The sequence below is a fragment of the Gallinula chloropus genome (assembly GCF_964237585.1).
Source record: "Gallinula chloropus genome assembly, chromosome: 2".
Taxonomy (NCBI): Eukaryota; Metazoa; Chordata; class Aves; order Gruiformes; family Rallidae; genus Gallinula; species Gallinula chloropus.
Genome location: NC_140086.1, coordinates 146,405,013 through 146,421,801, shown reverse-complemented (window position 1 = coordinate 146,421,801; position 16,789 = coordinate 146,405,013). Strand labels below are relative to the sequence as shown.

The 16,789-nt window shown below is 51.4% G+C and overlaps 1 protein-coding gene across 1 annotated transcript in view; it reads left to right on the top strand.

Moving 5' to 3' along the window:
* Positions 1 to 10,826: 10,826 nt before the first annotated feature.
* MKX (mohawk homeobox) overlaps positions 10,827 to 16,789 on the top strand; it is a gene marked incomplete at its 3' end in the record, with an annotated part of 45,080 nt that continues 39,117 nt past the window's right edge. The window contains exons 1-2 of the mRNA XM_084260417.1: positions 10,827 to 11,173; positions 13,305 to 13,464. Coding sequence (XP_084116543.1) covers positions 10,992 to 11,173; positions 13,305 to 13,464 — 342 coding nt within the window. The 5' untranslated portion in view covers positions 10,827 to 10,991. The remainder of the gene's footprint in view (positions 11,174 to 13,304; positions 13,465 to 16,789) is intronic.

The window sequence follows — 16,789 nt, the reverse complement described above, 5'->3', positions numbered from 1 at the left end:
GAAAAGGTCTCACAGTTGAGTTCACTAAACTGTGGCCTAGCAGCTATTCAGGATGCATTCTTCAAGGGCTTCTTAAATAAAACCATCAGCGTGCCGCTTGTGCACTGCAAAAGGCCATCTGTCCCTGCCCAGATATCTGCATCCCAACCCATGGAGGTGGGTATTATAGGTCCCTGAAGGAGGGTCTACAAATGTTGAGAAGGAAGTTGACTTTCAAGTCCAATAGTTTTTAGCCATGTGGTTCTAGTCCTGTTATCTGGAGAAAGGCAAACAACCGAACCCTCTACTAGGATTCAACTCTTCCTGAAGTCCCCTCTCAATCTGAGATCTTGGGATTCATAATCACAGGGCTGGACCCACAAACCCTGAACTGCCCAGCATGCCACAAACTGTTCTGATTCACCCATTTGGAGTAAGACACTGATACCTCAGCTGTCCTCAGAGAGAGTGTCAACAAAAGAAGTAGAGGTCTCCTCTCTATGTGTAACATAGGGGACAAAACATCTTAGGAGATATGGGCTTTCACTGCTGCCCTGGGCATTTACAAGTGCTGTTCTCTTTCCCTGTGGTTGGAGAACCTATTTTATGGGCAAGCTGCAGGGCTCCTCATCAGAGAAAGCCTGCCAATGGCAGCAAGATATCCTGCAGCTGCTATGTGGACAAGCTGCTCACCACATCTCTGCATTTCTTTCCTTACTGAAGTGGGGAAGATAAAACTTAGGCAAGCACAGGTCTATTACAACAGGCTGCCTTGCTTCAATCTGATGGAGAAGATGAAGTGTGATAAGTCTTCACTAACCTCGAAAGCTGGAGAGAGACTGCTTATGAGGGCGTGTAGTGATAGGACAAGGGGTGATGGCTTTAACCTGAGAGAGGGTAGATTTAGGTTAGACATTTGGAAGAAATTCTTCCCTGTGAGGGTGGTGAGGCCCTGGCACAGGGTGCCCAGAGAAGCTGTGGCTGCCCCCTCCCTGGAAGTGCTCGAGACCAGGTAGTATGGGGCTTTGGGCAACCTGGGCTAGTGGAGGGTGTCCATGCCCATAGTGGGGGAGAGTTGGGACTAGATGAGCTCTAAGGACCCTTCCAACCACAACTATTCTGGGATTCCATTCTGCTGCACCCTGGGATGCACCCATGTTGAGAGGTCTTCAAAGGCTCGTTCTACAGAAAGGACCATAACCCTGGCTGATGCCACCACGACTCTGGGGCGGGTGGAGAGCCTCCCTGCAGGAGAGGCCAAGCCACTGTCCAGGCAGAGCACATTTCAACTGTTGCTCTGAAAAGGCACAGGAGCACTCCGCTGACAGTGCCATCAATGCCACTATGGCACTGCCAGGATGGGGTAGGCACAGATCCAAGGCCTGGCCCTGGCTCTGACCCTGCCAGCACTGCCTGCCCCAGGCACACCCTATGGGAGCAGGCTGCACCCCTGCCTTGTGCTTGCACTTGCTCCCAGTATTTACCCTGGCAGTGGAAGAAGGTAACTTTATACCGTTTTGCTACTTTGTGGAAATGCTGTGAGGTGACAGGCACCTGAATTTGTTGACAGCTTTGAAGGCAACAATTTAATTATGCAAACCCGAAACTGATTCTGTTCTTACGCCCTGGGGCATGTCCCTTCTGATGGCAGCTGCAGCCCTTCCCGGGGCATCTGAGGGCAGCTTCTGTCTCAGTCCAGAAAACACACACTGGATGTGTAATATTACACAAATGAGGAACGCTCGCAAAGCCAATGGGATATCCAGCGGGATAGCCAGCTCTTATGTGTACAACCAAATGATCAAAAGTGCAATTTGGATCTGAGCACTTTGTCATATTCTTGGACTCTGTTTTAAAAAAAAGAAAAAAGGGAAAAAGATGAAACCCCACAAATCGCATTTCAGCTAGCTGAATGATTTATCAAGAAAAAACACTGACAGATTTTTGAAGTACTGAAAGGGTTGAAGTAGTCTGAATAGAATAAAAATTGACACGAATTTTTGCCACAATGCAAAAGGAACTTGAACTATTCTAATAAGAGTTTGCTTTAATGTTCATGCATGTCTTCACATCCTGCTTTTGGCAATGGCCAGGAAAGAACTACCGAAATACTGTGAGAAAAGCTGTTCTCATGTTATTTCTGGCCCTGCTGTAATGCATGAAATCAGGACATCTCATGAGAGAGACTGATACTCAAGATTTTCAGTCTATTTTTCAGACAAAAAAGTCTGACTAGATATCTAAACTTCTGGGTTTAGTCATGGCTAGATCTCAAAGCATCAAGAAAAAGTATCCCTGAGGTCACCAGTCAAATAGTCACAATATAGAAGAACAGATAATAGTTATAGTCATATAACTTGGAGAGAAAAAAACAAACACCTGCAAAGCCAAGATTCACTTGACATACTAAGATGGGTCACTCCTCATTCTCAAAATAACCCTTAATGCCATCGAGGGACTTCTGAAGCATATTCAGAGGGTAGACAGGGGTTATGATTAAACCTAAAGTGCTTGAAGACACCAGCAAATGCCATAGGGCTGGTACTGAGTATGTGTGTGGCTCTAATCTGTCTAAAAACCATTTCTGATAAACACCTTCAGGATCCAAAGAAACGAGGTCTCTATGAACTATACAGTTTCTGGTGCCCCTGCCAACTCCAAATAAATATGCTGTGTGTGTAGCCAAGGTCTTGGAGAATTATTTCCTGAAAACTACTTTAGAACCAGAAGGAATTAATGAAGATGTGCCAGCTATTTCCTTTGCTGGCTTGCATGCCTCAGCCTCACCAATAATAATAAATAGTAACGGTTTGTACATGAGTTATGCTGCTACGCCTCGTGTTTTGCACCCTGCAGAACCCATCTATTCTGTACACAAGGAAGAAAACACAGACAGAGTATGAGTTTGTTGCCTCGACTTGGGTATTGACATTTGAGGCTGGCAATAGCTGTGAAAGCCAAGCTGCATTTTGAGTCCTTGGCTTTAGCCTCTGCTGGAGTAGCATTTGGGTGTTTTAAAACTATTTACAGAGCTTTAACTTCAGTTCTGCTGAAAAGGAGATAATGCAGCTATCAGCAGCAGTTAAATAGATTAATATGATCTGCTTGACTTTTTAATCTCCTTGAATAAACATTTATATTTATTATTATTATTGGAAAGCTGCAGGAGGGGAGATTTAGATTAGATATCAGAAAGAAATTCTTCCCTGGGAGGGCAGTGGGGCCCTGGCACAGGCTGCCCAGAGAAGCTGTGGCTGCCCCCTCCCTGGCAGTGCACAAGGCCAGGTTGGATGGGGCTTTGGGCAACCTGGGCTAGTGGAGGGTGCCCGTGCCCATGGCAGGGTGGGTGGGACTAGATGAGTTTTGAGATCCCTTCCAACCCAAACCATTCTGGGATTCTGTGATTACATGAAACTTTAAGAAATCTTCTGAGTCATTAGAGATTTATAAATTATCAATTATATAAAAGCTGGAGCAACTAGGGAGATGGTTTTGTATCACTGCAAGCAACAAGGAGGGAGATTTTCTAACTCAGGCCAAAAACATCAAGCACAGGTCATCTTTAGAAAATCTTCCCCCAACCTTATTTTACCCTCAGACTTTCTCAGACTTCCTCTGCGGGAAAACAACCTGCTACTGGGTGACTGCCGAGCAGAGATGGGGAGAGCAGGATCCTGTGTCCCCAGCGGAGCTCTCCCAAGGCAACTCCTGGTGCCTGACTCCGCACAGCTTTTCTAGAAACTGGCATTAATTGGGGGGGATTTCCTTCAAGAGACAAAATCCCCTCAATCACATCTGTGTTGTTGAGGCAACATTCTCCGACTCTGCCTGTCCTCTCCAGGACCTGACATCAACCCAGGGAGCTTCTAGACAGAAAAGCATTGAAGCCCTGACTCAACCACAGTAGGTTTTACACCGTGCAAGCAGCCAAGAGGCTGAGGATATTTCAGAGGGTTTTTTCATTCAATAACTGTAAGGCCATCAAACTGACACGTGTTATGACTACTTCTCCCTGTTTAAAATCCTAAAAGTCAGTCTGAATCTTGTATCCTCTCTGTCTTGTCTCCGGAAAATGCCTCAGATTTGGGGTTGAAAGCGAATATGCTCTGGGCTGACGTGTTGGGAGCTGCTACCCCGCACGGAGCTTTGTCAGTGCAAAGGAAAGAGGAAACATTTCTACTGGTATTATTAACATGTCAGTAGCACTGATAGATTCCAACTGAGATCAAGCCCTCTTGTATTAGCCGTGTGCCAAAAGCAGAGTAGGAAGCAGAGAAAGGGGAGGAAGCGTTATTATTCCCGTGTTACAGCTGCAGAAGAGAGGCACGGGGATTGTGAAATCCTTGAGGTCACACAAAAACGCGTGCGGCTCAAGTGGGAAACAGTCAGCCACTTGCAGCTGCCCCTTCTATCCCCTCCCCTCTCCACTTGGCCAAGCTGGTTTGTATTTTTGGGTATTTGGGGATGTTCGAGAGTCGGGGCTTGTAGAATAAGTCCTAAGGGAAAGGTCCCAGGCAGATGCCAGGTAAATAACGGTGTCCCCGTGTGTTACTGCACCACCTTCACTCACACACATCCCTCTGTCTCCCTGCCCAGAAAAGGCAGACTTGAGTAAATATTTCTCATGGTTTGGACCGTTCTGCAGATAATTACTTAGAATGATGGATTGACCTCTCTACCTGTATTACTGAAGAATATTGGTGGTAAAACTGCCTGCCTTTGAGCTTTCCAGTGGTGCTAGATGGAAAAACAGGAATAAATGGTAGGGAATTCAATAACACAGCATGTAGTGTCTGTTATGCAGAGGTAGCTGAAGAAAAATTAGAATTATCATTATTATTGTTATCAACCGTTCAACATTTATCCTTAACTTTTCAATGCAGTGATTTCTGCAATGTGACCCGTAACCATCAAGGTTAAATCCAAACAAATCCACATTCATTTTTCACATGTAGAACCCTCAGCCATCTGAGATACTACATTAAAGGGAACTGAATCATGCTCTGGCCAGTAAAGGCACCACAGATGTGAATTTCTTGAGGTAATATTAAATGCAGATTTTAAAACTCAGTTAAAAGAACCATGGTTATGAAAAGAATAAAATGTATATAATGGCCAAATTATTGATGTTTATTTTATTGAGACATCACTATATAATTAGGAAAATCTTTGGGGATGTTTCAGCTTCTGTTTGTACAGAAAAATGGGTCCATGTACATGATAAGGATTCAGTCTCTGGCTTTGCATTCCTTGGGCTTAAGCAAAAATGAGCAGCAAAGGAGGGATGGTGCAGACTGGAACAGTGCACGCAGATTGACTTGGAGAAGGGTGAAGAACTGAAGAGTCACAAGTGGGGTCTTCAATGAGGTACACAGAGGAGATTCCACCTGGCTCCTAAGAGCATGAAATGGAGAACGGCTCTTGCACACAAATTAAGTTCAATAACCAAAAGGCCCCGTCTTGAGCCACCATGTCTGTCCCAGAGTCAACTGTAATGCTTCTCCCACTAACCACATTTCCTCCTTATTAATACTGTTAATGGTTACACATCATTGTCATTCACAGGAAAAGCATCTGGCCCTTCTCTGGAGCTCTGTTACCCTTGTGGCTGCTCACAGAGCCCCGACAGAGCTTGAGTTAAGGTGTGCTGGGACAGCACAGCTCCTGCAAACATCATGGCCCTCATCCTCCTCCCATGTCCACTGCATGCAGCCAAAGTGCTGCCAGGGGATAGAAATCTAAACAATGCAATTAAAAATGGACATGGAACAGTGTGGTGAGAAAATATAAAGTCCCTGAGCACCAGTCAGGGGCTTGTTTTTCCAACTCTTTGGAGGGATTCACATGAAAGTAGAAAGAACCTGGACCTAATCCTTCTTTGGAGACCATGTTACATTTTTGTTTATTAGTTCTTGGGCATTCTCATGCAGAAAATGCAGGACATAACCAGGTCCTCCAGTTGCTTCCTAGATGAAACAACAGCTATGGGTTGGGTTTGTCTGGGGCTTTTTCTGCCACTGAGCCCAGTGCTTTTTCTAGAGTTTGAGGGTGTCACCAGGGATGACACCCCACAGGGCATGCAGGACCACCAACCACAGCACCATGAGCCAAGCTGCCTTAGGGATGGTCACAGACGATGCTGGTGTGTTTGCTTCCTGCATACAAGTTTCCATTTCATCACACCCTCTTACCAGTTTCTCCAAATCAAATACCCACAAAGAAGAAAAATAAACACACATTTTATCTGTCAGATGCTCCTTCACTGCTGGTGGGAAACCTCCCAATGCTCCTTTCTTCACAGCTCTTTGCATGCAAAAAGACAAAAATTAGGTGGCAACTGCAGAATGTGTCCTTCCTTCCTAGTAGAAGAATAGTATAATCCTCATCTTAGATGTCTTATGTCCAGTATCCTTCCAAGGATGGAGCACTGAGCCCCCCCTTGCTCTGAGCCAGGGCCTATTTGAGGCATTAATCCAGCAAACTGTTCAAAGGGGACAGCTATTCCTCCCTTAGGATTATATTTACAAAATTCCACATATGAGATTCAACTTCACCCCTACTTTATTTCACCCCACTGTTTTTTGAGGCTGTCATGCTGAGCAGGGAGAGCCCCGGGTAAGGCTGAGGCTCTGCCAGCTCTGGCTGCCCGCAGATGCTGAGCAAACCCCTTGAGGCACCGTTTCAGCCAGCTTGGTTAAGCAGGTTCATCCTTGTCCACACGTTGCATCGGGACTCTGCTCAGCACTGACCCAGCTGCTGCTATGGACAGCAACAGGTCTCTGCAGCTGCTCTCCCTGCAAGCGTGGCTGTTCTGCAGTGTAGATAACACCTCATTTTGCATAATCCTGAACAATTTCTCACCTACCTGACTTCTCAGGCCCTTCAACATACATGGACATAGTTATTTAACCACCCAGCATGTCACAGTGCAGAGTGTACCAGGGACATGAGCAAATTCTTTGAATTTCAAACATATATGTTTACTGTGAAGGAATCTGCAGCTGGAGGGGGAGCTGTGAGAATGCAATGCCAAGGAAATGTTTGCTGAAAGCATTTAAAAAATAACCAGAGCATGAAGCAAGGGACAAAAGCAACATTTTGCTGGGAGTGCAAACCAGAAATGAGGTCTGTGCTTAGGAGCATAGATAGGACTCTACCAAACTGGTTTGGGATTGCCAGGGAAGGGGGAGTGGGCAAAGCAGCGCTCCAGCCTTTCTCTGCAGGGTGGCTGCCCATGGTGGGCAGCCGAGCTGGGGCTTCAGACCCTCCACTGCCTGGAGCGGGGCTGGCACTTGGGAGATCCATTGCTTGCAGCCTCCAGAGCGAGTTCTCCTTTCAGCCTGACAGCAGGGTCAATTTTTTCCTGGCTCCTCCAGTGAGACAGATTAGGCCCCAGAGCACCACTTTTAGGCTCTTTCTGCATGATATCCCTTGGAAAGGCGCCTCGCTGCCACTTCCTGGCATGCCAGCCTGGCCTGCTGGCTGCCTGAGGCTGGGCACCCGGGATGGGCTGGGAGAAGGATGTTGCAAGAACCAGCAAGGAGCTGGTTCCAGCCTGGCAGGTGCCCTGATACCCCCTGCACCCCAGGCCCCTGCCCTACTGCAGGATGCATAGGAGCTCAGTGCTCCCATCAGCCGGCGCAGTGCTGTCCTCAGGGGAGCCGGCTGCGGGCCGCGGTATGCGGCCAGCAGCTATTGACTTACTTTTCCGTGCATGGCCGGGTAAGTAACCTTAATTAAAAACATGAAGCCCACAGTTTGTATCACATTTGCGATGTTAAACAAGCTCTGGAAATAGAAACCCTGTTTTCATTTAAGCTTTTCAACTGTGATCTAAGTAATAAAATATGGAGGGGGCGGGCGTGTGTGAGATTTACATGTGATGATTTGGGAGATCTCACTGCTTTAGAGGCTTGTAAGGCGCCGCGGTGCCAACTGCTCCTGCCGCTGCCTCACTGCGCTTGGCAGCGCCTGCCCCATACAGACTTAGGTTTTTTCCAGAGCCGCTTTCCAAATGCTGATTTCTGCCCTCGGCTCTTGTTGCTGTGATTTATTCTGGGTGTGGGTGTGGGATCTGCCAGGCCCTCAGCAACCTGCTGCCGGTGCCCTGCCCAGCTTTGGGCAAGCAGGTAGGTGGGCAACACACATCTCCACTGCTCCTGGGGACCATGGATGTGTCTATGAGGACAGTTATCTACCATAGAAGTGTGAACAATGATCCCTCGAGGCCATGCTCAAGTGACACCATCATCAAAAGACAGAGGGGAAGATTATCTTTGCCTTCCTGGTTCCTCCTGAGCCACTAGGCAGGGAATGAGCATCCATCCCACCATAGAGGCCAGGCAGGAGGGGAGGCTCTTCCAAGGGCACCTGCTCTATACCCTGCTGGTGCATGGGCTGACCCTGCTCCAGGAGTTGCCTCACGGCAGGGCTCACAGAAACCTGCCATGCACCATCCATGCTTTAAGCCTGCACCTACCCTGATGGAAGGGATCATCCTGCCATGCCAGAGGCTGGGAGACAAATGGGAAGACAACAGGGCAATTATTTGTATGAGGCTGCAAACAGTTGAGATAACCTTCCCTTTTCACTGGAGTAAGCAGGAGCCCTTAGGAACTTGTTTTTGATCAAGCCTGTAGCTTTCTCAGTCTCCTTTTGCTGTAATATAATTATAACAATACTTCCCAGGTCATAAACAGTTCAGCTGGGCATGGCAATAATTGGAGCTGCATGTTTTGCAGCAAGCCTCTAATAAGCACGTTAGCACAGACTTATTAATCCCATGGTGTCCCTATACGCCTGCCCTTCTCCCCCCCCCCCCCCCCCCCGTCAGCTGTTTCTGAGTGCTCTGGCCAGGGCACGTACCACGGGGAAGCCTTGAACAGGTCTTTGCCCAAAGATCCATGGAAGTGTGGGGTGCAAGGGCTGCACAGAAGCACTCCCGTGGTCATTTACGTCTGTTTCTATCCTTTCTAGGGACTGACAGCAAGTTGCTGTGGGCTGTTCTTCTTCCCACTCTGGTGATAGCGATTTTTCTCCCTGAACGACGGGGTATCTTCAGCACATTGCCTTTCCCCAACCTCCCTCCAGGTTCCCTTCAGCAACCAGAGAAATTACAACAGCATTGTAATTTCAATGGGTCATACCCAATAGCAGGGTGCATCCCTTCCAGGGATGCTCTTTCCCAACACGTGTGGTAGTGTGACATCGCAGATAGCAGCCTTGATGTCACACGCCCATAATGGAGGGGTGCAGGGAGATGGTTAGATCGCAGAAAACTCCCCATGGCAGAGCAGAAACAGTGCAGCAGGACCCGGGAGGGGGACACGTCAGGCGAGCAAAGGTGCCGGAGGGCAGGAGGCGGTACCGGGCCCCGTCTCGGACGGAGCAGTCGCTCCCTCAGCAAGTACGTGTACCCCACTCCAGGCTCCGGGAAGGCTGCGACCACCAGCCCGTGTATCTCCTTCACGGTGGCCTCTCCGGCCCGGAAGGATGGGATGGAACGAGTCCCATGGAGAGGGGGTGGGATAAATCCAGTAGCGGCTATGCAGACTCAGGTCCTTTGGGGTCACGCTTACGGGGACAGGGACGGAGACTGAGACCCCGCGGGAAGGAGGTGCCGTGGAAGGCGTGGGGGCGCGGAGAGTGCGCGCACGGGGGTTCCCGACGCGCACGTCCCGCCGGGTCCGCGGGAGCAGACGGCTGCTCCCCGTTCGCCCAACAGCGGTCAAATAACGTCTGAATTACATCCCTGTAAATATTGACTGTGGCCATCTTCTTCGTTTCTGAGTACAGTAACCGAAATGTTAAGCCGGGCGGAGCCGGGGTCGGGCTGGCTGCGCCGCAGGGCGGCGGGGGGTGCGGGGGAACCAGGGGGATGCCGGGGCAGATCCACTGGAGCGGGCCGGGGGCTGCCGCCGACCTCGCCGGTGCTGGAGCTCAACGGCCGAGCCGAGGATGCTAAACGGACGGGCTGTGTCCCGGCTTGGACTGCGGCTTACTTCATAAGCCTTGTAAGGGGACGAGGACGGGGGCACGGGCGGGACATGAAGGGGGGACAGGATGTTTCCTGGTCTGCTTTTATTAAATGCCGGCGTTAATGAGCGGCGCAGGGCTGCGACTGCCAGCACGGCGGCCGCCACGCCGCCTGAGCTCCGCGCCCGCCCCATACCCGCGACGGGGGTCTGTCCCGCGGGCAGCGTGACTCTAGCCAGTGTCCTCAGCCGCCTTGACCGGGCCACCCCCCCCCGTGAACACCGGGGACTGACCAGCCGTGCGGTGCCGTCCCCTCGGCTGCCCCTGGCCGGGCTCCTACCGCCCGTCCACGCACCGCCCTCCGACGCCGCGGTGCCCGGGCGGGGCCCGTGCTCGTGCTGGGGCTGCTGGGGTCCCCTCGCCAGCGGTGTTTGCCCCCCTCGCAACCCGGGGATGTGGAGCGGCGATCCCGACAGTGTGAGTGGCTGCGCGGGAGCTGTGCCTTCGGGCGCCGGCTCTGCGCATTTGGTGGTCGTTAAAAACAATTTGTTTCCCTCCCCGTTTGGGGAGGGGGAAGGGGAAAATCATTCCAGGGGAGGGGAGGGGAAGGGAAAGGGGGAAAAAAAAAAAAGGAGAGAGAGAGCGCGAGAGCGCAAGCGAGAGAAACACCAAACCCAACAGAAAACCCGCGCTCCGAACTATTGCGACACGGAACGAGGAGCGCGGCGGAGGCTGGCGGCGAGGTGCGAGCGGGAGCGGGCCGGGCCGTGGGAGCGGGCCGGGCCGAAGGGGCCGTGGGAGCGGACCGGGGTTGGGGGGAGGGAGGGGTGCGAGGGGCGGGCTTCCCCCACCCTCCCCCCTTGGGTGGGCAGGCGGCGCCCGGTGCCTCGGCGCTGCCCCCCCGCCGGTCGCGCCGGGCGGGTCTCGGCGGTTCGGCGCTACTGCCCGGTGACCGCTGCCTCCTCCCTGCAGCGCAGAGCGAGCCCCCGCACCTCGGAGCCGGCGGCCAGCCCGACGGCGGCCCCCAGCCCCCCACCATGAACACCATCGTCTTCAGCAAGCTCAGCGGCCAGGTGCTTTTCGAGGAAGACGCCAAGGAGCGGGATCGGAGCGGCCGGCCCTATGTGGGGATGGTGGAGGGGCCGCACCACGCCGAGGTGCTGCTGCCCGACAGCCCGTCCATCAAGGAGAGCCTCAGCCTGCGCAACCGGCGGACGGGGTATGCCGTGCGCTCGTCTCCGCGCCGCGCACCGGCTCCGCGGGGCGGCCCTGCTTGCCGCTGTCGGCGCTCCCAGCCGCCGCGTAGTCGGTTTGGGGTTGCGAGATGGGTTTCTAGATGGGTCCTTCCCCCACGTCCCCTGGTCCGTACTCTCTGTGGCTCTCATTCCACAGCTAGGGTGGGAAATTCCGGTAATAGGTGATGCAGAGGCGTCCGATTGGGCTGGAACGTGCAAGACAGAGCGCTCCTGTCCTGCTGTGTTTGACCTCGCCCTCTGTGCCTCCAAACAAAAACAAACGGGGGAAAACGGGTTTCCTTTGGTGGGGCGCTTCATGTAATTGAAGCCCCCAAAACAGAGGCGCGACGCGTGAAACCTGCGGGACGGGGCGGCCGCGGGGCTGACCCCCGCCGGTGGGGCCGGGGCTGGGGCGGGCGGGCGCTGCGCGGTCCCCGGCACTTGTTCCGCTGTCCCGGCTGGTTTGCAGCGCGCTGAGCGAGCGGACGGGAAGGAGCTGCGTTGTCGGTGCGTTTTCTGGGAAGGGATTAAAACGGATTAGGTCTCTCCCAGTCAAGGGCTGGTCAGGGTGATGTTAAGATCGGTTTTGCTAAAAAGGCAGCTGAGGCTAAACTGGCTGCGGCTGTTTCGGGTTGGGCATTTTTGTGCTGGAACAGGTGAAATAGGAGGCAATGAGAGGACGTGTTAGCTCCGTGTTAGCTACAGTTGTCGGCTGTAGCTCCAAGGGTTGAACTGGCGAGGACAGACCTGACATTTCGGGTCGGTTTTACAACGTATGAAGGAAGGAGCACAGTCAGGAGGCACAGAAACTGAGAAATCCCGAGGAGCTGCTTTTACTGCCGAATTTCCACCTTAACGATTGCATCAGCTCGTACTTCTAACGGCGGTGCCGGTTGGTAGGACGCAGGTTCTGTTTCCTCGAGATGCTGTTACCAGCAGATCGCGGCGGAGGTGGGCTGCCGAGGTATCCGTGGACAAGGCAGCGGCGGCCCGGCTCAGAAAGGCTCGGCAAGGCTCGGCCCGTCTCAGCTCGGCCCGGCCCGGCCCGGCGCGGCCCCCTGCCGCCCCCTGCCGCCGCCGCCCGGGACCGCCGCCGCCCGGAGCCTCCGCGCCGCCGCGCGCAGCCCGTCTCCGGGTTTTCCTTCTGGCTCCCCCGCTTTTGTTCACCCGCTTTTTATTTTTACAAAAACAACCCCACAACATTTCCCTTTTCCATCTTTCTTGTTATTTTATTATAATGTTTAGTTGTTGTTTTGTCGGGAGCTGAGTTTCACCCCGCCCCGGTTTCACCTTTCTGCCCCGGCAGGCGCGGGGCTCTGGGGGCTGCGTCGCGTGGGTGCCGGCGGCGTTGGGAGCAGCACGCCTGCTCCCCCGGGAGCACTCCTCGCTGCTAGCTCCGTGCAGGGAAATGGCCTGGGACGGGCTCGATGCTGGGGTATCTCTGAATATAGATGGCAAATAAATTCAGGCGGAGGAGTCACGCTCGGCTGGCCCCAGGGCGCAGCCCGCACCGCAGCCTAGTGTCCCGGCTGCGTCGCGCTGCAGTACGCGGCCGGGGCCGAGCGAGGCGGACCCTTACCCCTCCGAAAAGCCCCCTTGTAAACAGACGCCTGGTAGATGCCGAGCATCGGGACGCTCAAAGCCCTCGCCGGCGGAGTCCTGACCCCGCTGAAATCCCCGCAGTGGAGCCGCACGGGCCCGCAGCAGCATCGCGGACGTCTACCGGAGCTGGCGGGGAGTCCTCCCCTCTCGGTCTGCTCCCCCAGACCCTCGACCGGGGGGAGCTGCGGGCATCGCCGCCTTCTGGGCAGCCGACCGGGGGCGAGGGCTGCGGCCGTGAAAAGACGCCGGGCGCTCCGCGGGGACGGGACTCGTCTCCTCCCCGGCCAGGGCCGGACCCGGGCAGGTCGCGCCCGGGGCTGGGGCAGCCCCTCCGAGCAAGCTCGCCCCTCGGTCAGGACTCCCCGAGGGCGGGTGCGCATCCCTGCGCGCCTCCCGCACCCGCAGCGGCGGCCGCGCCGGGAAGCTCGACGTCGAGCCCGGGGCCGGGGAGGGGGTGGCGGGCAGGTGCCCGCTGCCCCCGCCGCGGCCCTCAGCGCCCCTTCTCCGCGGCAGGGCGCGGCAGAGCGGCGGGAAGGTGCGGCACAAGCGGCAGGCGCTGCAGGACATGGCCCGGCCACTCAAGCAGTGGCTCTACAAGCACCGCGACAACCCCTACCCCACCAAGACCGAGAAGATCCTGCTGGCTCTCGGCTCCCAGATGACCTTGGTGCAGGTAAGGGAACCCCCTACCCCTACCCCAAGCAGCTGCACTGGGGCGTTTCATGGACTGGTGGAACAGGGACAGCATCAGCCAAGATCCCTCTGCGAGCTGAGCAAGAGGCAGCATTGGGCATCAGGGCAGCCATCAGTGCAGCAAGCCAGGCCAGAGGTCCTGTGCTCATCCTTTCCTTTGTCCTCCCCAGGGCTCCTCCTGCAGCAGGACTGTATCCCCCCCAACCAGGAATTCACACATATGGGCTGTTTTGGAAGTGCTAAAGGCTGAAGGTGTGCTTTCCTCCTAGGAAAAGATGCACAAGTCCTTTAGTCTCATTCATAAATACAGTGGGAATGTTTTTGCTTAGTCTTTAAAAATATTCAGATTTTTAAAAAAACCCAGTCATGGGAGATTTCAGCACAAGTAGGAATTGTTGACCAAATTTTAGGGAGCTACTCTTGTCCCTTTTGAAACGGGCTAAAATGGAACCAGTGACATTGTTCAGACAGTACTCATCACCTCTTGCGCAGCCGTTAGTGTTACCGTACACGCCGCGTGCAGTGGCTCAGCATTCAGTGACTGCTTCACAATCTTGCAGGAATTATCATTATAGTGTAATTAGACATGGGGAATAATTGTTTTGCTCTCAGGTAAAACTCCCCTGAAATGACTGGCAGTTGTGTTGCAGTAAGAGGTATAAAGTTGGCTGCAAATGTTTATAAATCTTACTTCTTTGTTCTCTTTGCCATCTGGCACACTACTGAAATAAGTGGTTAAATGCTGTCGGTTGCTGAGCGATGCTATCTCAGGTCTGGATGCTGCAAAGATTTATGCGTTGTGAATAATCTAATTTCCTTACTGGGAGCTACTGCTAGGTGCATAAAATGAAACACACGTGTTCGCAGGATCGGGTCCTCAGCGCTCTGCCTAACACAGTATGTGGCACTTTGCAAAGGACGTGAAGATATCAAAGTAACATGAGCTATTAGAAAAAGAAGGTGGTAATTCAGCATTATTATTTCGAGGAGTACTTCAAAAAAGGCAGTGCTATGAACTTCAATCCTTGTAACAGCAAAGTGGGAAACTTTTACACTTTAGTACCTCGCTGTAAAACTATTGCACTAGAAAAACACTATAGCTGTGACAAAAATAATATTAATGTGTCAGAAAATGCCAATTATAACTGGAAGATATAGTTAAAACAACTTTTCTTGCTTTTAAAAAATATACATGAAAGGTTTGCTCAGACTTTAAAAAATACGATTACATAAACACTATCCATTCAATGCCACAATTCAATAGGAGTAATTTAATGGACTATGGCTTTTAGAATATTCACGTATTTTTAGATGAGATGTAAAACATACATCCAGAATACATGTTGGAAGACTTTCACATTAATGACTTCTTGGGGAGTTCTTTTCCTGTTCTTTTATAAATGCCATGGAATGAACAGACAAGGTGTGTGTGGGGGGAAATGGTGGGGGTTTGCAGCATTTCTCTTGTGGCTGCTTTGATGAATCCTGATGGGGATATGCTGCGTTAGCCTTGCAAAAGCATCAAGTGAGTCATGGTGACTACTCCACAGAGTTTTATGATCTACAGAAGGTGTGGAATAAAATTAAAAAGAACGACAGAGGGCTACATTTATCTCTGTTAGACCCCCACGACTCCAGTGGATTTACGCTGAAGCTGAATTTGATCCGTCTTATTTCTATGAACTGCAAAATCTGAAAGAGGTCTGCAAACCAGCACATCTATCTTCATTTACAGAAGCACACCAGCAAAAAGAAGCCCCAGATGTTTCTTCCATCATTTGGGTGCAATGCTCTTTTAATCCAGGAATATGATAGCATCTGTATGCGAGGTAAATACGTAAGTCTGGCACCAGCAGTAATTCCTCAGCCTGGAAGAAGAAAACAACACACGCCCCACATCTACTTTTCAGATGCCCAGAAAGAACAAGACTGTAATCCAGATCAAAATTCTTGTTCTCTGAGAGTGAGAGAGAAAGTGCCAGGCTGTGATCTCAGTCACACTGGGTACATCTGAAATAGCTTCCCCAAAGGCCGTGCTCTTTCAGATGAAGAGTATAACCAAGAGCAGGCTCAGGACCAGGCTTCAGTATCTGTTGGAAAGCTTTCCCTCTCTCCCAGGAGGGGAACTCTGCAAAAGCATCTACTAGGCTCTCCTGTGATTGCTTTTCTAATCTAGTAACAACAGATATCATTGGAGAACTGGGCATCAATGTATGATGTTTTCTCAGGGCTACATGCCCTCATGTACATGACCTGTCTCCTATTTCCTGCTCTTCTTCCATTTCTTGATGCTGTTCCGTGGTGTTTGCACGTGGTGGGAATGTACACTTGCTCCTGCAGCTTTCCACTCCTGTGTCAGCTGTGCTGACAGCTATCACCTCTTCCCAGCATCCCTCGTGTGCTGACGCCTTGCCGTTGGAAGCCCTGGGGGAGACAAAAGATACTGTTGAAAACGCTTTTGAGTTTCCAGCAGAATGAATGGTTGGAGTTGTTTCGGTTTTCACCTGACTGCTGACCTCAGAAAAGGTCTTCAGCAGCTGTCTGGAAGCTGCTGTTGGTCACAGTGATATTGATAATACAGCTGTAACTCTTCTCCACATGCTTGTCTTTCATCTAATGTACATCCAATATGTACCATCCATCCAAAGAGATAGATATTTGCAGGACCATGGTATATATAAAACCGATCCTTCTGTGAGACAAGGCTGTGAACATCCAGCCCTGTTTTCACTGTTACTGTTAGGGCAGTATCTGTATGTCAGATCTTCCACAGTTTTATTTTTCATTAGATTTGCTATCACCCGGTTGGCAGATTTTAAATTAATTCATTCTACCTCACTATTACTTTGGCTTAACTCCTGTTCCTGGGTGGGACTGCAAGGGGGCTGTTCAGCTGTGTGTCTGACTACTGCAGAAGGAAAGTCAAACTCTTTCAAGAAGGTAGGAATTCGCAGGAATCATAAATTATGCTTTTCTTAATAAATAGTAGCAAAACCTGGGGCAAATTCTGGGCTGACTTATTCCTGAGCAGCCCAACAAGGTCTTTGGGAGTCCTCAAGGCAAATGTTATTGCAGCTTTCAGTCCAACAGTCCAAAGTTTTCTGGTTCCCCAACTGCCAAAACAGGAAACCAAAAAAGCAATATAGTTTGAAAAGGCATTTTATGTTTTACTCCAATTAGATTCCAATTCAGAATCCAATAATTTATCCTATTAATGTGCTTCATTTTCATTTGTATTATTTCCACGGTGCTTGATTTATTTTATTTTAAATTTTACTTTAGACATTCTTGTGAAATAAAAAAGA